Here is a 23288-nt window from a genome sequence, read left to right on the forward strand (position 1 = left end):
ATGACTAAGTGTTTGAAGAGTTTTCTTACTCTATCTCTGTCTAAGTCTCTCTCTCTCACACACACTTCCCTAAAATATTGAGCCAATTTAACCAAACATGGAACCTCTACAGAGACTATTCCACATGAACATATTCCATTGCTTCCCATGCATATGCACATGCACTGATCACAAGTGTAAATATTTACTGCAGGAAAGAAATTTTTTCGAAGCAAGGATTTGGCTGACTACTTGCCATGATCTGGCAAACACAATTGAGAGCAACTCACTCTCTCTTTGCCTTTCTCTCTCTCTCTTTCTCTCTGCCTGTGTCTCTCGCTATTCTCTCCGTATTGGATTACTCACATGGCAGCGTGAGTCTGCAGGAATTCTGCTGATTAGTCGATTCATAATCAAATGGGGATGTCAGACGGGCCTCAGACAGACGGGCTGCTCTGGAGTGGGGAGAGCACACACGCAGCTGCTAAGACTTGGAGGGAAGATCTCCCAGGGCTGACTCAGGGCCTTTCCCAGCACTCACACACACACACACACACACACACACACACACACACACTCACACACACACACACAGACACAGACACGCACGCACGCACACACACACGCAGACACGCAGACACGCAGACACGCACACTTAGAAAGACACACACACAGAAACACGCAAACACACATGCACACACACACACAGACACAGACACACACACACACATACACACGCACGCACGCACGCACACACACACGCACACACGCAGGCACACGCACACACACACGCACACTTAGAAACACACACACACAGAAACACGCAAACACACATGCACACACACACACACACACACACACACACACACACACACACACGCACACGCATTACAGGCACAGCACACACACACACACACACACACAAAGAAACCCCCCCACACACACACACTCACTCACACAAAGACTCCACAAACCCAACACATCCCAGAGCTATAATATAATAATATTAATAAAGCTTTATTTGTATAGCACCTTTTCATACACAGAATGCACAGCTCAAAGTGCTTTTTACATTTGAAACATGTAACACAATAATAGTCAGTCAGTCATTATCAATCACTTTTCTTTTGCTGTTTATGTTATACTCAGCAACATATCAAAAATATAGAAAATGGCGCCATAAGACTGGCAGCCTTAACCCTCTTACCCCCCACAAGCACGCCATATATAACTGTGGCAAGGAAAAACTCCCATATTCCAGGAAGAAACCTTGAGCAGAACCTGACTGACAATGGGGGAGCCCATCCGCTTCTGGCTGGCTCCCCCAATAGTAAGTGCAGATGTAGAATAATCTGGAAAATGTAGTTCACAGGATAAGATGGAGTTAACTAAAGCTTTCCTGTACAGGTATGTTTTCAGAGATCTTTTAAAAAATATTTACTGAACTCCGCTTCTGCTTGATGTACAGAGGCAGGGTGTTCCATAGGTTTGGGGGGCATAATGGATAAACGAAGCTTCTCCACTTTGTTTGTGGAGCACTTTGGGTACGATTAAAAGATTAGAATTGGATGATCTAAGTTTCCTTTGTGGTTGATAAGATATTAAAGCTCAGAGATATATGAAGGTGCTATGCCATTCAGAGCTTTGTAAGTAATTAACATAACCTTAAAATCAATTCTATAGGAAATAGGGAGCCAGTGCAGTTCAGCCAACACAGGGTGATGTGTTCTCTCTTCTTAGTCTTAGTTAAAAGTCTAGCCGCAGAGTTCTGTATGAGTGCCAATTTCTTTTAGATGTTTTTTGGGAAGACCAGTGAAAAGTGCATTGCAGTAGTCTAACCTGCTAGTGATAAAGGCGTGAATTAGCTTTTCTGCATCTTGTTGAGTTAAAAGGGTCGCACTTTGGCAATGTTTCTCAAGTGGAAATAGGCTGTCTGAGTAACTTTACTGATATGGGGCTTAAAACTTAACTCTGCATCTAAGATGACACCAGGCTTGTTACTTTTTTGGTTTGACCTGGTGTGCCAAGTTCCCCAGATTACTAAGAATAATATCTCGCTTTAGTTTTGGTCCAACCAGAAGTACCTCTGTTTTGTCATCATTTAGTTTCAAAAGTTTTTGCTCATCCACTGATTAATGGAGGTTAGGCATGCAGTGAGGGAGCAAAGGCCATCTGGGTTAGTTGGCTCCACAGAAAAGATACAATTGGGTATCATCTGCGTAGCTGTGGAAGTTTACATTATGCTGACTTATGACGTTTCCCAATGGGAGCATATATAGAAATAGCAGGGGACCAAGGCAGCTCCCTGGGCCACACCAAAGGCAAGTCATGTTTTTCAGATACATGATCTCCTAGACTGATATAAAAAATCTCTGCCAGTAATGTAGGTTTGAAACCAGTTTTAGAGCATTATCAGAGAGACCCACCCACTTTGCAAGTTATGGTGAATTGGGGATGCTATGATCAATGGTGTCAAATGCCGCACTCAAATCCAGAAGAATAAGGGATTGAGACTTTGTTTGAGTCGGTAGCTAGTCTGAGATCATTGACTATCTTTACTAGAGCCGTTTCTGTGCTGTGATTTGATCTAAAACCTGATTGGAATTTTTTTTCAAGGATACTGTTTTCGTTGATGAGGAAGGTATTTAACTGATTGCAAACAACTTTTTTCAAGTACTTTGCTCAAAAACGATAGATTTGATATAGGCCTGTAGTTGCTCAGATTGGTATGGTCAAGTTTTGACTTTTAAGTAAAAGGTTACAGGCGCCCTCCGCCCTCATGTCGTGACACACCCCGTGTGGAACGCAGAGTGGAGTGAGGTGGAGCTGGGAGAAGAGGAAACACAACTCATGCAGGGTGTCAAGGGGACCATGTGTTTAGAGGCATCTCCACACTGGTCTGACTTGGTGTAAACTGTGAGCGGCGCTAAGCTATGACTGTAACTGTAATTTCCCTGCATATCTACGAAAGATCTATTAGTCACTACAAGAAAACTGCTGTCTGACTTCTAACACATTTCATACTTTTTCCCAGAAATAGTTGTAGTCAAACCCAACCTCCAATTGTGATATGAGTTACAAAAAGCATTTGTTTGAGGTAGGCTCTATCCGGTCGGTTTAAATCCACTTAAATGCATCCAAAACACCAAATCACTTTGGCCATGTCATTGTCCGCCACAGCTGTCTGCTTCCAATCAGGCTTTGTGGGATTGCTGCATGTTGCCTCATTCTGCCCTTTCTCCACCCCCCCCCCCCCCCCCCTCTCTCTCTCTCTCTCTCTCTATGTTCCTCCTCTTTTCCCTCCATCCGCAGCTCTACCCTTCCACCAGAGACTAATGCTTCATACTGTTACTCACTTGGCCTGGTGTTTACATTCTTTCCAGTGTCTTGATTACTCCATCTTGCCAAAGGTTGGGCGTCTCTGTTTGTTTTCTCGACCGTATCTAAGCACGTGGCACGGAGAGTTAACAAGCCAAGAGGGGGAAAAAAAAAGTCACCGTGAATTGAAACGGTGTTTTGTGTGACTGAGTGGCCGCTCTGTTACAGTGCGTAAAGAAAGAGTGTAAACCCCCGCAGCCATAATTCTTCGCCTGTGGGACCACAAGCCAAATGGAGTCAGGTCCTGAGCTGCTGAGCACTTTAAAAGAGCTAATGATCTGCTTTCACAGGCTCCGTTTCACTGAGTAGGCTTATCGCCCCCGGAGCTTGTTTTCAAACAACCCCGACTCACCCTCCCCTTTACCGCCACTCAGCAGCACTCCTCCAGGAGACGGAGGGGCCAGCGTGTCAAGGCCAACCCCAGTGATGCTGCTGGGATGACGGCCATGAGAGTGAGGGAGAGCCCCTGTTCACCTGATGTCCACTGTGCTGGGTTATGTGGAGCTGGAAGTTATGTGGAAGCCGGCTGGCCTGCAATATTGATGCTGTTATCAAAAGCTCCTGTGGGATAGGTCACTTGGATGTTCTGGAGCAGCCTTGCCCCAAAAAGGGCCTAAACAATGGTCAACGTTCCCAACTGGCCCACTTCAGGCAGCGCCCATGAGTGCTTGTCTGCAAAGGGCCGTGGGACTGTTAGTTTATGAGAAGGTGGGGGAAGAGGCATGGGCCAGATGATGGGCTCTTACCATCATCTGAGCAGAGCCCACAATGCATTGCAGCACACAAAGGAGGAGTCTGTATAGCAAGCATGCTTTACAAAAGATCATGTGGTGTCTTACGCTCATTTTCCAGAAAAAAAAAAGGGAAAAATAAAAAACCACAAGGAAAAGAAACTTCATCCTTCCATTACTCCCAAAACAGCCCCCCATGACCCGGCTAATCACTGGAGAGTTACCTTCCCACTCCCTGACAAATTGCCCTCAGCCTGCAGAGTAGGGAGTGTGTGGGTTTAGGCCATTACGCGCTGCCATTCTATCCGATGACACGCCGGGTACAAGGTAACATTAACACCACACGCATACCAGCCTTGATGAAGTCCCAGTAGGTGGTGTGTGAAACAAACCCCATACAGCATGTTGACCACAGAGGACCTCAAAAGAGGGCAAATGTTCATGTGCAAATGTTCATAACACACGCACACCATCTCAACAAGAACACTGTATCTACTGGGTATGGAGGAGAGGTAATGGATGACCATTCAAACCATAACCATAACTGTGACCAGTGAGGCGTAGAGCTTTTTATCTGTTTAGACTAGAGCATTAGCCAACAGAACAGATGACTTTATAATTGCATTGTCTGGAAATATCAAATGGTCCGAGAACAGATGGAGAATTTCAGATAATATAATGTCCTTCCCCACATGCACAAACCCCCTATTCAACAAGATCAATAACGAACATCTGATTCATTTTGAGCCAATGAAATCCCTGTTGTCATGTACACAACAAAGTGAAAAGGCAGGGTTTGGACAAGAGAGCCATGTCCTGTGACTTCTAATTAAATTGAATTCATTACGTGCTCTCTCCAATATGAAGATAAATCGCCTAGGCTGTTCACTTGGACAGGGTACAGGGAATGAGGGACCTGGAGATTTACACAAAGGATATGTTCTCTCTCTCTCTCTCTCTCTCTCTCTCTCTCTCTCTCTCTCTCTCTCTCTCTTTTCTGCAGCTTTTTTCAGTAACTTCCACAACACACTCTCCCACACACATAGCCATACACAGACACACACTCCCATGCTGTACACACTCTCCCTCCCATCGAGAACAGTTTCACACCATTTCCTGAACGGCAGGAAGTCTCACTCCCCCTCAGTCTACTGCAGCCCAAGCAGCAATCACAAGAGAAGGAAGTTTATAGATTCTACCCTCAGATGTCTAGATATTTTTGACAACCATCCTTCTTTTTGACAATTCTATACTCACAGCAAAAATCCTGTTTCTACGGGAGTGCTCTGCAAGGTTCAGCTTTATCAAGTCCAGTTGTTTTTCACCCCAGAATACCCCCAAAGAGAGATGGAGGGAACGCCTACTGCCACGGCCGCAGGAAGAGAATCGGATGAGAGCAGTTCCATGAGTACCGATGGGCACACCCTGATAGCAGGCAGCCCAGTGTGTGAAGGCATTGTTGGGCAGCGGGTGTGTGGGGGGTGGGGGTGGACAGGGAGCGCATTGCAGGGCCTGTGGACGTGAAAACCTGAGCAGCACAAAGGCGAAGCAGAGCCTGGGACTGGGGTTCAGGCCAGGAGGGAGGACTCTGGGCAGCCGAGAGGGAAACAGAGGAGTCTGAACGTGAATCCCCCTCCTCCTCCTCCTCCCAGGTCCACCTCCTGCCTCTAATTAATCCTCTCTCTCTCTCCTCTCTCTCTCTCCTCTCTCCTCCTCCTCCTGCCCTCTGTCTTCCCCATTCTCTCTCTCTCTCTCTCTCTCTCTCTCTCTCTCTCTCTCTCTCTCTCGCTCTCTCCCTCTCCCTCTCTCTGTCTCTGTCTCTCTACACCCTGCTTTTTGTGAGTGAAATCCCCTGTGCTCGCCCCAGTTCCCATGCCAAACCCAGACTCTAGCCTACGCTACACCCCATGAGAAGATTAAAACCGCTTCGTCCATATTCTCGAAAAAGACACGGCTTTTCAATTATGCTCCAGCAATAAATCATCCCTAATGGCAAACTCTCCTCTCGTTTTCTTGCCCTCCAAAGTGACTCCTCCGAGCCGCAGATGCGGAAGCAGAGAAGGCCCAGGCACCCAAGGGGAGCCACTGCCAGAGGTCTGGGGGAGAGAGAGATGTTGGGCCCCCTAGGAGGGAGCACACTCAGCTTTCCTCCCCAACCCACACTGTGTGCGGAAGCAAACACCCATACACTCTCTCTTTCTCTCTCTCTCTCTCTCTCTCTCTCTCGCTCTCTCTCTCGCTCTCTCTCTGTCTTTCACTATCTCTCTTTTCTGCATAGTTTCACCACAGAGCTTACTGTAGGCGGGCAAAACAAATCCACTTAAAGAGAGCAGGGCCCGCGGCATGAATGCAATCGGAAATGAGCCTTGACTTATCATAGAGCGGATCCGCAGACGTGCCGCAAGACTGACAAACGTACTGTGATGAGCTGAACTGGAACATGTGAAGTTTGGCTCTATAAAACTGTAAAACTGGGAGTGGCCATAAATAGATAGCAGTAAACATAACACAGACTTTGCAACACTTCCGTCTCCCATAACTAGCTACATAACAAGACATCAGCTGAGAATACTTGATGCAAACTACTTCATACAAGTGCTTGTTTCATTGCCACCCACCCCCATTCCATAGTCAAATAAGGTCTTCCATTTCACCCCTTATTGCCATACAATGCCCACCTGGTTCGGTCCAAATCGGGAGAGGGAGCAGCAGTGAGTTCAGGTCCAGAGTCCTCAGCGTTGGATAGCAGCAACAGGACCGGCTGTGTCTCTCAGCAGGATAGAGCCGTGTTAAGGACGCGCCCCGGCACAGGAGCAGGGCTGCCCACCGGGGCTGAGCCAACACACACTTCCTTTCCAACCGCTGAGAAACTCCACCTAACATGCTAATACGCTCCCATGCTCTCACAACTCCCCGACAACAACAACAACAGCAACACAAGCCTCCGTCTGCCCCCTGTACTCCTCACAGAGGCAGGCTCCCTGAAGGACAATTAGATTATTACCCTTTCGCCACAGTGCTGAGCCCCACTCACTTATCAAAGTCTAATCTCGGTAAGAGCCAGCGCATCCAGGTTGATAGCAATACAAATCGGTCTGCTGACTTGAGCCTTGCAACGGGCCATGTATTTTTTTTTTTTTTTTTCCTGGCCACCTTTTTTAATTACATTTCCATACGCCTCAGTGTTAGCAAACCAGCTCAAGTCTACATTTAAAAGGAGCAGTAGGCAAAAAAAAAGTGTTGGAGGCGCAGACAAACAGACAGGTAAATCACACTGTTCTCCAGGTGAGAGGAGGACAAGCCATGACAAACCGACTGCACATGCTCAAAGCACCACTCGGAGGGCTGCGGTGTCTGGAGGTGTCAAAGCCAAGGGGCAGTAAAAGATATGAAATAATGCTGGCATGCTCTTCTCATGCCAGAGGGAGAGGGGGATAGAGAGAGAAACATGGAAGGAGATGGGGAGAGAAAGAGAGAGGCGGTGAAGAGTTCTTTCTTCTTCCATGTGTCTGTTGGGATACATGTGGAACAGGAGCCGCGTCCAAGCGTTGGTTCCACAGTTTATAGCCTCTCAGAGGAACATTCAGAACCCTGCTGAGGAGGTGTGGGACCAGGCTGAGCTCTCTTAGGCTGAGGGCTGGAAAATCACAAGAGCTTGTGTTAGCCAGGCTTTGTGTATTTTAGCATTAGGGCAAGCGCAAGTCAATACAATTTTACATCCATTTGTTGACCATACGAGATATCTATGGTAACAAGTGTCTTTTCTGGGAGGAAAACAAACTGTGACTCATGAGGATGTGGCTCCACTGAGAGTGCTTGAATCTGAAGTCCACTGCTAAAACTCAAGTCCTTGACCGTTGTATTAGGAAAGTCCTACAGCTGTGCGTAAGACTTTCTAATCCACCCCAGCCGGACACATGCGCTGATGGCACCAGAGAGGTTGGGATGGGATCTGGCCTGCTACCGTCAGAGTGAGTCACAGAATCCCACCCAAACATTTCACCACAGACAAGCGCCAGGCTGAGTCACTCCTAACACAGATGCTTTGCCCCATCTACACACCACTCTCTGGTCTTGGTGCAGAACCTGATATCTCCAAACATGGTTCCTTTCTGTGATTTCAAATGGACATTTAGGCCCTCGTTCTTCGCCCAACCACAGGGATTAGTGTTGTACTAAGACTGTGTTCGATGTCATTTCTTCTTAGCTGCCAAACCTCCGAAAGCAAAACAAAAGCAAGAGCAATGGACCTAAACGTACAGCGCCTTGGCTTGGGGTGGCTCCATCCCCACAGCCCCTACCACATCAGGCAAAACTACCGCTCCTGCAGAGGCTAGGACAATAAACACGACGGGGTCATAAGTCTATCATTAGCGGCAGGCAGTCGGCAGAAACTCTATCTAAGAGCGGCCCCACAGCGCCGGAGGAAATGGACTGAGGCGTCGCAGAGACAGTATTAAAAACCGTGGACGGGATGCTCTGCCAGTCCAAACAATAGCACAATTTTATTTGGTCCGCACGAGAGCAGAGATGGACGTTTGAGTTGGGGGGTCATACTGAAATAATGAAAATATATTCCTCATCACGAGCAGAGTTTAAAACCAGGATTCAGAGAGACACAGGAGCAGCACGGGGTGATTAGAGGCGACCTGTGTCCTGATCTCTCTCCGTGTTCTCTCACGGTGCCTGTTTCTCAGGCCCTCTATGCTCATTACTCTGCAAGCATACAGTAGTTTCCTTCTAAAAACATGCTTTATGTGCCCGGGAAAAAAAAAAGAAACATATGGGGCCCGTCGCCTCCTCTTCCACACCGCAGGCTTGCAGAGGAGGGAGAGAGAGAGAGAGAGAGAGAGAGAGAAAGAGAGAGAGAGGGAAGAGGACAAAATGTTGCCTTTCGCATGATGCTGAGTCACCCAGCTGCGAGAGGGCCATGGTCAGTGAGTGGCTAATATTGAATGTCCTTTGGAGTAATGAGTCCTGTGGTCTGACTCTGTGTCCTTAAACAGCGCAGATGCAGTATAACGACGTACACTTTAAAGAACAACACTGTTGCCAGTGGTTTTGATAGATTGCAGCCAACGTATACAGAGACAGCAGGCCCAGGGAGAGTTTTAGAAGGGAATGTTTCTCAGACATGGAGCACATTTCTCCCTCAGCACAAAGCAATCTCATACCAAAACACGACCCAGAGTGCACTTCCACACAGCATACTGAGGGGGCAGCAGAGTTACCTCGTCCGTGTGCAAACATCCATTTATAGATGAAGCCTATACTGTAGATGAACGTCTACTTGGATGTTTTCTGGGAGTGCTAATCTATACAGATTTTCACGTCCAGCTATAAGCTCTCCGATTTTGGCGTGCCAGCTCTGATAGCCGTGTTCTAACGTGTTTCCTCCCCCGCAGAGGTCCTATGAGGCGGCTCACGCAGCTTCCTTCAGCGGCTGGCTTGGGGACTATGAGTCTAATGAATAATTTAGTCTCCCACTTAACCTCACTTACCTATATTTACGATCGCCCAGAGACAGTCACTTCATTTTCACGCTTATTTTGGGAATGCAAATCAAGTCCAGTCCCGCCGACATCACTTTCAGACTTGCCTGCCAACGATCCGAGGCAAGGCACTGAACCCTCCGTGAACTGTAACGTAATGCACTTATCCCAGGCTCCTCGTGAAACCAGGTTATGGTGTCGAGGCAAAAAACAAACATTTTCCTTGAGCCATAAGTTAATGAGGGGAACAAAATAGCACTAGTTAGGGCCATGCAGCCTTTCGGGAACCTATGACAGTCTGAGGTTGGGTGGAGGGGGAGGCCCTGGCTACCTCCAGAATGTACTGTGTGACCTGGGAAAAGTACCCTGGCCAAAGCCTGCTTTTACCTCTCTCCTGTGTTTTTATAGTGTGCATGGGGGACATATTCGCATTCATGGCGCTTTCCACTTTGCGTGAGACTGCCGAGATTCGAATCTACTGTAAGGCTTCCGTGAGCGGATTACTCAATTCAGTCAAGCTTCCTGCTGACTGGAAGGTACGCTGGCAGAAAAACGCCTGTATGACTGTTGAAAAGGCAGTGCCTAAAATGTAGTGACTTAAATGTATGCAAATAGAAGCGGGAGATTAAAATCCAGCAATTTTCAGCACCATAACATTCACAAAAATAATACTTTGCTGGGTTTAGCCCAAATGCTCCAATACTATTTTTGTGAAGCAAAAACACTTGAGTCTTAGTCTGCAGATGAAGTCATATCTGCGCTCAGGTGCTGTTTGCTAAGCCCACACATCCATCAGCAGGACCCAGGACCAGTCACAAGGTCAGGCCCTGTCTGAGTTACACTAGTGGTCTGAGCATTTGTTTTTAGTGGCAGAGGTTACACGGAGGCCATGTGCGAGTTTTATCTAAATATGGAAATAGAGATTTATAATGTTGCAAGACAGTGTGGAAACTGTCACAGCTTGAATGATTACCGACTCGGATTCCAAATGGGAGAGATCATATATGAATCTAGCTTAGCGCAGGGGAGGAAGGGCTCCCATTCATTTCTTTAATAAATAAGTCTATTTAGAGGAACTTGCCCTTGGGTGCTGCTGGTTTGACTGAAATCTGATTGCGATCAGAGTTGCTCTCAGAGATTATTTTTTAAGTAAGTGATGGTCTTATTTTTGACCAAAGACTTTTGTTCAGGTTTAAGGGTAATGTTAGGTTAATAAATTAGCTATAATGTAAGACAGGTAAAAACACAGTTTAAAATAATAAACTTCATAAAGTGATAATCATCATACCAATGATGTCCAATCATTCATATACAAAATGTTGAACTGTGTTCCACGGCAAACACAATGGACACAAAGAAAACAGCAATTCCATTTCTCCCTGCTCAGCTTCCACCTATTCAGACCCCCTCACTTCCAATCATGCCTGATCCCATTCCCTTTTTCATAACTCGATGGAAACTCAGTGCATATTTATTTAGATATACATTTCTGGCAAATGAAGCCATAGTGTTTGGGTAAGAGAACACTGCAAGACAAGACTCCCGAGGAGGTTCTGCATATAAACTACAGCACTACAACTCTCCCCAAAACACACTACCAACACAGTGCCTAACCATCACCTTGACATCTCTGTGGACACATGAGTTTGGGCACAGCCTTATTGAGCGTACCTCGCACCCTTGGTATTTCCTGAGGAGGCAGGCTGGGCCAGCGCAGTAGGTAGTGGCGGCTGCCTTCTCCACCCCCCACCTCTCCTCCCCCACCCAATCAAACCACCACCGGCCCAATAATGGCTGCCAGATGGAGGTCTGACAAAACACCTTTCACTGTTTTTCATGCCAGTCTTACACCCATTCCCACTATGTCAGCATCCAAACAAACTAATCCAGAGCCTCCCCGAAGAACTCTGCTCAGTTCGTCTGACTTTTGGTGCTCGTGCTTCAAAACACGGGTATCGTGTAGAGAGGCCCTCGAACAAGACATGCAGCGTGGATTTATTTTTAGAGTCTGTTGATCATGGACAGGCCTGGCTCTGGCCAAACTAAACATATGCCAGGACAGCGTGCATTGTTTTGAGATTCTTCAGATTTCCAAATGGCCGAACCTTATTCCAGTGAACTCGTCCCCGTCATCAACCCAGTATTTCCTTTTTTGATAAGATTCGCTCACTTTTGTAGAAAGAGGGAACATAATCATTGCATAGCTTAACAAAAAGTCCAGGCCGCCAAACATACATGGATGTTTCTAAAAGGACCTTGCTAATGGGCATGTTCCCAAGAAAACAGAACTTTGTGATTTTAACCTCGTAGCAAGTCGCCGTTATCCAACTTGCATTCTTGTTGATTGCACCAAGCCAATAAGTCAGTGAGTTGTATCTTGAGGCTATTATTTATATGAGTGCAGAGCAAAAAAAAGTTAGAAAGAAAAAGTTTTCTTACCTTCACCTCACATTTCTTATGGCACGTTAACCGGCACACTGCAAGAGAAACAGAGAGGGACAAAAAATGTGTTAAGCTCCACTTTCCTTCTTTTTTTTTTTTACAGAAATGCAATTTAACATTAAATACTTAATACCTTTGCAAACATTAACACCCAGCCGTGGTGGCGCATAATGAAATGGGATGTGGAATGAGCCCAAAGTGGCTATTCAAGTGCAGGGCAGTGGCCAAGTTCCACAACTTGTTTACCCTCAGGTCAAGTCAAATATTATTTTCCGTAAGCGCAGTGATGTTGCCCAGTGCTCTGGGACCAGACAGCATGTTTCTGCTCACAGGCTCTAAGGGTTTATCAAAGGCCGTGCACTCGCCAGTGCTCCAGGTCTGCAATTGAGCCGTCCCTGGGCTGAATGCTCCTTTTGACCAAGTCTGAAGTCCCAGCTGTCTGCAGCCCATCAGTGAGAGAGATGCCTCCCCAAGATGATCTCTGCACTGGGGCCCTATAGAGGGACGTGGCCGGTATGCCTAAGTATGTTCCCTACATGAAGCAAACAAAGTGTTCATTTGTGGTGAGTGGGAACCCACCCATACACTATAATCCCCACAGGTGAGGTGAGACCATTGCAGTGGTGCCTCAGGTATGCAATGGTGCCCCACACACACACACAAACACACACACACACACACACACACACACACACACACACACACACACACACACACACAGTGTTCTTGGTGTTTCTTCACCCTCTAGTGGGAGGGGCCTCCTTACACAACAGCCCCTGCTCTTGTTTCCATGCCAATGTAATGTCAACACTGGCCTCCAATCTCACCACCAGCACCAGCACCCCCCTTCAGAGACACACCCACCTGCTGAGTGGGATTAGGTTTCGGGGCAGGTAGTAGTGTGTCCAGGTCTCAGCGCTGAGTGACTAACTACAGTGGCTGCAGAACCACAGAGGTCTAAGCCTCTATTTCCACAGTGCAGCGTTTCTCCTCTCTCCTCTCCTCTACTCCCTCGCTCGCTCACCCTCGCCGTGGACTCACACTGTGGCTACAAATAGGGGTCACTGGAGGAGAACACCTGGCGCAGCGGGTCATAGCGTTCCAGCCAAAGCCGAATCCCTCAAAAGAGGCGCGAATGAAATCGGGCTTTGAGGGAGCCGTGTGAAGTAAGTGCTTTTCAAAGCAGAGTTAAATAGAGTCTGCTTACTCTGGGGCACTACTTCATGCTTATGTAATGCCAAGCTTTCTTCCCATCTCGGATCGCATATTTGACTATGTGTGTAATATTTATTATGATTGTTGTGTTTTTTTTTTTTGTCACCGCTTTAGCATCTGAGAGAGGAGAGCGAAAACAGCATATCCTCCCCACTTAGGGTAAGGTTCCCAGGCTTTGTGAATCAAAAAAGGAGGGGGGTGGGGGAGTGAGGTGCTTTTGGCCAGGGGCTAACATACTTCATGGCTTTTGCAGGATATTTTCATTAGCATGTGAGCCTCCTTCTGGGCCAGGAGGGTGGCGGTCGTCGGTCGGATGTGAGACGCTCGGCAGAGCCGATGCCCCTCGTCTCATTTCCACTGAGCTAACTTCAAGGACCTGAGACAGACCAGCAACCCATCCAGCCAATTCCCTGGACACAACGTAATGAGCAGTCCCTGAGTTCCATGGCTCACCAGTTTCAGTCCAATTATACACACCCTGGGACATTACACATGCAGAGTGGAGAGAGAAACGGAATATTCTAGATCTGTTGACAACTAAGCGGTAGAAAGGAGTGACTTAAAATTCAACATGGCAACATCCTATGAGAAGTGGAGTTGAGAAACCACACTCCCAAAGGACTTCTTTTGAATGGCAGTGGGATAGGGAATAAAGCCTTTTCTGCAATTAAGTCCTAATTTTTCTCATGTCATTACACAGCACACTCCTATAACGTGTCCTAGAGGGGAGTGCACATAACTTTTCTGTCACAACAGTAGTACGCATCCTTGTCAGGGGAGAATCTACATAATTGCAGCCTTGGTGGCAGGCATGTTGTTTCATTCTATTTAAGCACGGAGGCTAAATGTGCACTTGAGGGGGTTGATGGGGGGGGGGGGGGCACAGACTGCTTCACTCTTTAATTAGACAGCTCTGGATGAAGCTGAGGGCCCCAAAACCCACACGTCAGAGATTTCTTCACTCCATTGGTCCATTGAAATGGAAGTTCTGTTCTGCTCCATGGGACATACAGCTTATGAAATGCGGTGGCGGGTTGCAAGTGTGCTCACACAAAAGAGTTTTTCAGCAATGAAGTCCCTGACTCTTTGGTCCAGGCCCAGGAACACAGCACAATGACAGCACTGCTGCCAGGGCAACATCTGCATGATGGCTCTCTTTAGGCAGCATCCTCATCAGTTTAATGCTAAAGGTATGGTGGCCACTTCATGTCTCCTTTGCCACCATATATTCATTCACTCATCAGCCTTCTCAACCTCTCACAGCGCGTCTTTGAACTCACAGAACTGTGGTGGGAGACGCAGACCCCTGGCAGTAGAACCCAGGGAGCGGAGACCCCCCCCCCCCCTCCCAGCAGAGTGCATGGCTAAACCCCACCGGCCCTCCACTCTCCAAGCCAAACATGTTTGTGCGCACATGAGCCATGACTGTACAAACTCTCCCGAGTACAGTGTGGGGAGGGAAGGGGGATCAGGAGGAGGACTAGAAGAAGGAGGTGGAGGAGGAGGACTGCCATATTGGGTGTGAAAACAGCAACTCTGTGGCCTCTGTCAGCCTTTGCCTTGTTAGGAAGTCAGGTCTCTAGTGCATAAACAGAGCAGGGCCAGAGAGAGAGAGAGAGAGAGAGAGAGAGAGAGAGAGGCGGGGGAGTGGATTAGCCCAGAGTGGAGCAGAGTGGAGGGCTGTGTCGCATCTGACTCAGGGGATGAAGAATGTTCTTGAGGAGAGAGAGAGAAAGAGAGAGAGAGAGGGATGAGGGAGAGAGAAGAGAGGGGGGGGGAATGTGTGTGTGTGTGTGGGGGGGGACAGGCATTTCCTCGCCCTGGCCTTTTGTAATAGGCCTGGGCTCCCAAAGGGATGGGCTGTACCGGGCTACAGAGGGAGCACAATCAGGAGACGCAGGGGCTGGGCCACTTCCTCCCGCTGAAACGTGCGCTCCCATACACACACACGTGTGCAGTGGACACACAGGCACAAACATGCGCACACACACATACACACACACACACACACACACACACACACACACACACACACACACACACACACACACACACACAAACAGGAAAACATTCCAAGATGATCAAACACTTGAACACTTGCACAAACATTCACACAGTGCAGGCACCACCCATGTTGACTGAGTACTTACTCATTAATTGTTTCAGCCTGATACAGTGACAGTACAGTGTACATGTACATACATGCATATGCACCGAAAAATACAAACACAAGGATGCGCATGTGCCCCGTGAAAGCACACGCACACACACACACACACACACACACACACACACACACACAAATATTGCCCTATCCATGGAGGAAGAATGTCATTTTCTGGTCCAGATGAACACACACACAGCCAAACACACACACACAGGCCAGGATATATGGACATATTTCTCCCTTTGTCCTCCTAACCCGTGTGATTTACCCTCAGTCTGCTGTGAAACCAACAAGCTCTCCCAGTCTGGGCTTAATCCTTTACACGGTCCCACCTGCGGACCACGGAGCAGCAGCCAGGCCGTGCCCAGGCACTCCTTAATCTGCACGCTGACTCCAGCAGCACGTGCCAAGTCACCCAAACATGTAGCTGGCATGGCATCCAGCCAGGGAAGGGCATCAGCGTGTGTATGTGTGTGTGTGTGTGTGTGTGTGTGTGTGTGTGTGTGTGTGTGTGTGTGTGTGTGTGTGTGTGTGTGTTGTGTGTGGGAGTGGGTGTGGATGTGGGTGGGTGTGTGCATGTTTTTGTGTCTGTTGTTTTGCAGTGTCTAAGTGCCAGCTTAGTCCCCAGTTAAACTGAGGAGTTGTGTTTACAGTATATGTTTTTTCCCCTGCAGGTTACCACACACACCACACAAACAGACCGTACACACACTGTACACACACATACACACATACATACACGCCAGAGCCATGTAAGGCTCATTACCGGTGTTACCGCTGTGCATGGACACACACAGTCCACAGACTGCGCATGCAGGCAGGGCATCTGTTTCAATAAGCACCCAGCTGTCAGAAGTCCTCACAAGTGATGAGATGACACACACACACACACACACACACACACACACACACACACACACACACACACACACACACACACACACACACACACACACAGTCAAATTTCTGGAATGAAAGGAGAGACAAAACATGGGAGGTATGTGTGTATATGTGCATGAGATAAGCCTATCATCAACCTACTTTTACTATAGAGAGAATAGAACACCAACAACTCCTTTGCAAAGCAAATTATTGCGAACGCTTCAAAGGCACACTATATTGTTCACTCAGCAACAATGTTACAGTACGTCTGTGAAAAAAAAAGTTTATTGGACAAAGAGTGAGCTTTTCCCGTAAAGGCATTTAGAGTAACTATAATATCCTGTGTGGAACAAGTCTCAAAGCCACTAGTATGCTCATCTGGTCTACACTGTGAGAAAGAGGCAAGGCTCCAAGCTCTTCAGTATAAGTCCTGCGTAATAATAAGTGAATTGTGAAGGATTAAAAAAAAAACCACTCTAAAATCTGCATGTAAGCACAGAATAAATCAAGAATACATCTGTTGAAACAGCTGCTCAACTTAATGCGTGTCACAGTACATCCCAACGCTGGCTTTAAAGGAAGGCTGGTTGATGAAGGAACTCTTTGGTGTGTGTGAGGTTACACAAAAATGTAGGGTCCGATGGCATGACTGAGACTATGTATCAAAGCCTCAGTCTCAGGTTTGGCTCACATATGCAGTATCTGAGTCAAAAAACCCCACGGAGCCCCAAACCCAAACCATGCTTGAGGGAAAACATTGTTCAGTCCTCAACGTTTTGAAAGATAATACACTGCCCTCCACCGCCCTCTAGTGGTGGTATGAATTTGTGGTCACTGACTGAACAGTTGGTTTCAAATGGGAAACTTTGAAGACTGCAGAGTCTTGTGGAGGTGCAGCAGATAAACAGTCTTAAACGGTCTTGTTTTTTATTACTACAAAGAAGAAACACAGTGCACAGAATCTTGAACAACTTTCTGTGAATAGGGAATGTGTTCCTTTAAACAAGTTAACTGCTTACTATAATGAGACATGTTGGGAGTTTACAAACTACCCAATTTAATCGTCTTCAATCATGCAATTAGGTTATCTTTATGCCGAATCACTGAATTAAGTAAAACTCAAATAAGCCAAATATAAGGGAATTACAGTGGGTGATTTCAGTGCTCCAGAAGGTGGCAGCATCACAGCAATCATGCTATTTCTGAGAAACAGCAATCCACTCCGTCAGTTTACAAGAGAATGGACTGATTTTCTCATAGCATGAAGACATGATGATAACATACATCCTATAGCCCCTGACAGTTAACCCTGGGTGAACTAAACCCAGCAGTGCTCTTTACAGTATAACAGTATCAGTGTAACAGCATAACAGTCTATAAGAACCTCTCTCCAGTGCTGTCTCCGGTCTGGTCGGAAAGGCAAATAAACGTGAGTGGATATGAAGGGCTTTCCGATATCCTTTCCCTAACTCAATAAATAGATAGGGCCTCCATGGGCGAGCAGCAACAGAGTTTAACTGATTAAGATAATGATATTAAGGAAATCTGTCAGGCTGAGAAAATTGACGGCTATGTGCATCAATCCACTCATCTCATTCCAGTAATGAAATCCAGAGCTGAGCTTGGGAGCTCCACGAGGATATTTAATTGGGCTGAGGGTACGACATGATCATGATGTGTGTGTGTGTGAGAGAGAGAGAGAGAGAGAGAGAGAGCACTTACGCACACATGCATGTTTGTGTATCCATGTTTGTGTATCTGAGTTTGAGGGAACATGTTTTAGCATGTTTATAATGGTGTATGTGTGGGCATAAAAATGCATGAGTGTCTCTATTTTCAGTTATATTAGTGCTGGAGAGCTGTGTATAAATATTTATATGTGACTTTGTCTGGTGCTGTATGGGAAGGCGTGCATGTGCATGTGTGTGTTTATGTATGCCTGAGTGCGGTTGTGTGTATGTGTGTGTCTTCCAGTGTGTGTGTGTGTGTGTGTGTGCCTGTGAATGTGTGACTCATTTAAAGTCCAAATCCAAGTCTTTCCAAATAGCCTGAAAAGTCAAGGTGATATGAGAAGAGAGAGAGAGCACATTTCTTACTGAATAAGGAAAACCTTCACTGCCTGGGCCTAGAGCCTGGAGCATGGACAACATGCTGGTGAAATCAGCACAAGGGCTATTTTTACATGCGTGTTAATAAAAAGCAGAGAAACACTCTGTGACCCTGATCTGCTTTGGCGAGGCCGTGGATAATAATGTTTTTACAGTCTCACGTAATCTACGTGCAAAATCAATGAAAAGCACTGAGAATCAAATGAGCCCAATGTATGGATGGTGCGTTACTGTGTATGTATAGTGGGATTATATGTCAGCGTGTGTGTGTATGTGTGAGATAAAACATGAGTCATGTTCATATGTTATGACTTGTGTGTGTGTGTGTGTGTGTTCCTTTGTGCGTACCATTTGACAACATATGTGGGTCATAATGGATGTTCCATGTAATACATGTAAATGTGCTAGTGCACTCTTAAAACGAATGTGTTGAAAACAACACAACTTGCATTGTTTTAACACATCTCTGTGTCCAGATAGGGACAACACAAGTTTGTGTTGTTTCCTTTTTAAATTTGTGCACAAAATGTGTTGAAAATAGCACAACTTGCGTTGAATAAACACAACTTGCGTTGTCTTTTTAACACATCTCTGTGTCCAGATAGGGACAACACATTCCTTTTAAGAGTGTGTGTTTATGTGTGTGTGCACACGTGTGCATGTGTTTTTAGCTGTCTACATAAAGTATGTGCACGTGCAGGCCTGTGCACATACATGTGTGTGGTGTGTGTGTGTGTGTGTGTGTGTGTGTGTGTGTGTGTATGACTCATGCTCAGGGTTGTGCTGGTTTCACTCTGTCAGAGCTAGGGCCCTCAGTTTCCCCACAGGCCCACAACCACATGGCGCTGGAATGAAAACAATCAGATGAGCTCACTCCGCAGGCAACGTGCAGAGCGAGCGAGAGAGCAGGGTGACAAGAAGGCCACGTTCCGCACACTACCCCGATAACTGGCCTGGCCTGGCCTGGCCCCTCCCGCCCCTGTGCAGGGGGTCCAGTGCGGTCCAGCTGCCTGCCAAACTGCGTCATCCAGGGATGCGCCCATTGTCTCAGAGCCTAGCAACCACATCCTGGCAACACTGGAGAGGATGTGACGGCAGGTGTTGGAAAAAAGATCTGCTTGGCTCCACGTGCCTGTGTGTGTGTGTGTGTGTGTGTGTGTGTGTGTGTGTGTGTGTGTGTGTGCATGTGTGTGTCCTTGTACTTGTGCCTGGGTCTGTGCCTGGGTCTGTGTGTTCATGCATGAGTGTGTTTGCAAACACGTATTCAAATAGAGCTGTGCCTGTCAACAATTTACATGGAGAAGCACAAACACAGCTAAATATTATGATTAGAGGAAATTCCTATATGTTACTGTCTCTCTCATTTAAAGCCCCAGAACCCAACCGTGTAGCTAGCTGACCCCAACAAGACTTCTGACACAGCTTAAGGGGCCTACTAAGCACTGTCCTGACCTTTATAAACACTGAGAGATCCAATCGCACAGCCATAAAACTACAAATCAATATGATTCCAGTCATAACACACACACACACACAGTCCATCATCAGCAGTTCCTCCTTCACTGCAGAGCCCATAGCCAGGCTCATCCGTCTGGGTTCGTTTCACTCTCACTGTAAGCCCATCTACTCTTGGTTTGCATTCAGTCCAGGTCACTGAACCACCACAGTAATGTTACCTGTGGCAGGGGCCTCTCGTGGGAGTCAGATGCCCAACAGAGTGACGTGTCCCTGGGGAGACTCGGGCACAGGGGTCAGGCTCTCTGCTCATCCGTCTGGATTCGTTTCACTCTCACCGGGCTACTGTTGTCCCACGCAGCCGCCATTGTTCACGTTTGTCTCCTCCAGAAAGGCGACCTGTCTCGTAAATTGGGTTAATCCAGACGGAGGCTGGCTCGAATTCTGAGGCCTGGCCATCTCTCTCGCTCTCCCCTGCAGGAGGGACGGCCCGCCAGCAACCTCCCATCGGCCCCTAAGTCCTGGACTGGCCTTATTATGGACAATACATCAGTGACGCTCAATATCCGCCTAAGCCGCTGTCAGATATCAGCTGTCCTGATGTTAAATCTGCTCCCTGCTGGAGGTTGTCATCCAGGCCTGGTGCTTAGGCACAGGAGAGGGTGAACCGCACGGAGCCCAGGCATTCTCAGATGGCTTCCACTATCTATTTCATTTCCCTCCCCATTCTCATGTCTCTGCTGCTTCCCTGCCCTATTTGTTCTTTATTCCTTTCATCTTCCTGTCTTTGCTAAAGGTCAGTATCTCTCAATCTCTAATTCTCTGGGTATCTCTCTTTCCATCTCTCTCTCCCTCTCTCTTTCTATCTCTCTCTCCCTCTCTCTTTCTCTGTATAATTCTCTGTAGCTCTTTCTTACATCCCTCCTTTCTCTCCTATTACAGGTGTTCTATTTCCTCTGTTTGTCTGGACCACAGCTTTGACTCACATTTTCCCCTTTAGGCCTGTTTCTTGCTGTGGCATGATTTCTTATCTAGGATAATGCAGCACAGCTAAATTTAACCTGGTATGCCAGGGCCAGCCTCTTCAGATGTCTGGCCAGTGCCGGGCCCAGCTCCTGAGCACCTGGCACGGGTTACACAGTGAGGCAGAGAGGCTGGGTCATCCCACTCAGCTCTCTCATTATGCCGTGGTCACTTGCAAACCTCTCTACAGCTAGCATGGCTCAGTCCTATACGTAGGCTCACTTAGCAGGTCTATCTATTCTATTCTTCTGAGATTGATGAACTCAACCAAGACTAAGAGAGCATGGCAGACAGGGGGAGCTCTCCGGTGCTGAAATGCCCATGCTCTCCTGTGCAGGAACTGCCCTCCGGTGCAATTGTTTGTGTGAACCACTCAGTCATACACCCACACAGAAAGACACACATACACATACATACACATAGGGACTCTCCACCTCTTGGTCTGGTCAGTAATGAACAGCCAAGCCCTCCAGTGAAGACTCCTTCTGACAGGACAGGCAACTGATAAACAGCCATGTTCCCCTGAGGCCTATTGATTCTATGGCCGTCTTAGGAGGGGCAGTTACTGATCAATGACACCCAGCTGTTCTCCCAAACAAACACCACGTCATCAACAGCAACAGCAGACAGGCCAAAAACCTGCCACCCTAACACCATCTATCCTGTTAACCTAATGTTAGGAAGGGCCCCTCTGGGAAATGTTATAAAGGCTGCCACAAAAAGAAATACTGCAACTTGACTACAATGATTTTTTTTTTAAATGAAATTAGTCATAAATAAGTACATAACTAAACTAAATTCAATTAGTCTGGAGTGATCTTAATGGCAGATAAGGATGGGGTTACAAATGGCATTGATCATACATCTTATCCCAAATCTGCCTGCAAACATGGTGAGCTGATTAGTAAATCCTGCAGCCGTGTCGCCCTGTTGTTCAGCTCTGGCTCTCCTGTCAGCAGGTCTGGGAGGGAGGAGATAAGCTCGTGATAAAGGTAGATCATTTGGTCAACATCAGCCCTAGACACGCAGAGCACAATGCTCCAGCAGCTCTAATGCACTGCTAATCCACTCCTCTGGTTTGCCAGAGACGTGCTGCCATAGCCAGGCTGTTTTTTTTTTATGTGGCTGCCAAGACATGCGATAGCTACAGCTTGAGGAGAAGCAGAGGTTTGGCTAGCACACGTTCGCCACGCATCACCACCCCAAAAAAGAAGGATTTTCTTTGGCACCACGGAGCCTTATGCAACACGGGCTCAAAATGCAGACCAGGCCGATAGCGATCTCGGGACAAACAAATTCTGAAATATGAACGGTGCTTTTTAGCTTGTGTTACTGCTGCACACAAGCCCCGTTTGTCTCCGCTTGGCCCCCGTCTCTTCCTGCCCCACCGCTGCTTCGCTTCCAGCGGAAAGGAGAAATGCACAATGCCACGCGGGGCTCCAGACAACACTGCAGCAGATCAGGGAGACGCGCCTTTATATTGGGGAGGCGCTGGGAGAGAGATCTCCTATCTCTGCAGGAGGAGGGAGGGTGCGGTGGTGTAGGCTTAGGTTAGGTTGGGGGGGGGCCTTTCCTCTTCCCCTGGTTATCGCAGACCCTGGCTGAGTGCAGTGATATCAGCACAAGTGCAGACGTTTCCACTGCCCATTTCCCCAGATGAAGCACGTGGGCACCACGCCCCTCCATGCCAGCCTCAGGGGGCATTCTCACCCCACTGATGACTTCCCAGCTGCTGCCTCTCTCGCGTCGTCGCTCACCACTTCCGCTATCAGGGGAAATGGACACTAACACAGCAGTCATTCTAGCAAACCCAAACACCGTGCTATAATGGAGAACTTCACTAATTGAGTTCCATGCTTTTGTTTAACCCCCCATCCTTTCTCTGTATGGCCTTGGCCTGAAGTCACACAAAGCAGAACATGTGTGCATACACACACACACACACACACACACACACACACACACACACACACACACACACACACACACACACACACCAAAGCCTACTGTTCGACTCCTGCACTCTCACTCTTTAACTTAATTAGTTGGGTAATGGGTAATGAGGCTGATTTCAGGGAGCTCATTGCCAGACTGGTTCCCAGCCAGCTGCCACTTTAGACAGCCACAGACTCCCTCCCCTTGACCCTCTCCGGAAGGCCCACATCCATCAGGACAGACAGGCAGATGTGGCCTGCGGCGACCCCTGGGCTTGGCCAGAGGGGTGGGGGAGTGGACTGTGTGCTGTTTATTGTTGTGGTGCTGACCTCTGCAGATGAGTCCCTCCTTGTTGACGGTCTGCTTGCAAACGCCACAGTGCTTGCCCTTCTTGAACGTCTTCACCCGGAAGGTGTGGGAGTGGACAGCTTCAAACTCCTCCGGCTGCAAGAGAGAGAGACAAGAGAAAACACAGCACTGA

General features: G+C 47.5%; 1 protein-coding gene across 1 annotated transcript in view; it reads right to left on the reverse strand.

Annotated features, from left to right (window-relative positions):
- Positions 1-23288, reverse strand: part of tns1b (tensin 1b) — a 174124-nt gene that overhangs the window by 85195 nt on the left and 65641 nt on the right. Inside the window, exons 2-3 of the mRNA XM_048240077.1 lie at positions 23137-23251; positions 12020-12057 (exon numbers count right to left, since the gene is read on the reverse strand). Of these exons, the coding sequence (XP_048096034.1) occupies positions 12020-12057; positions 23137-23251 (153 nt within the window). The remainder of the gene's footprint in view (positions 1-12019; positions 12058-23136; positions 23252-23288) is intronic.

Source organism: Alosa alosa, chromosome 3, assembly GCF_017589495.1.
Source record: "Alosa alosa isolate M-15738 ecotype Scorff River chromosome 3, AALO_Geno_1.1, whole genome shotgun sequence".
NCBI lineage: Eukaryota > Metazoa > Chordata > Actinopteri > Clupeiformes > Clupeidae > Alosa > Alosa alosa.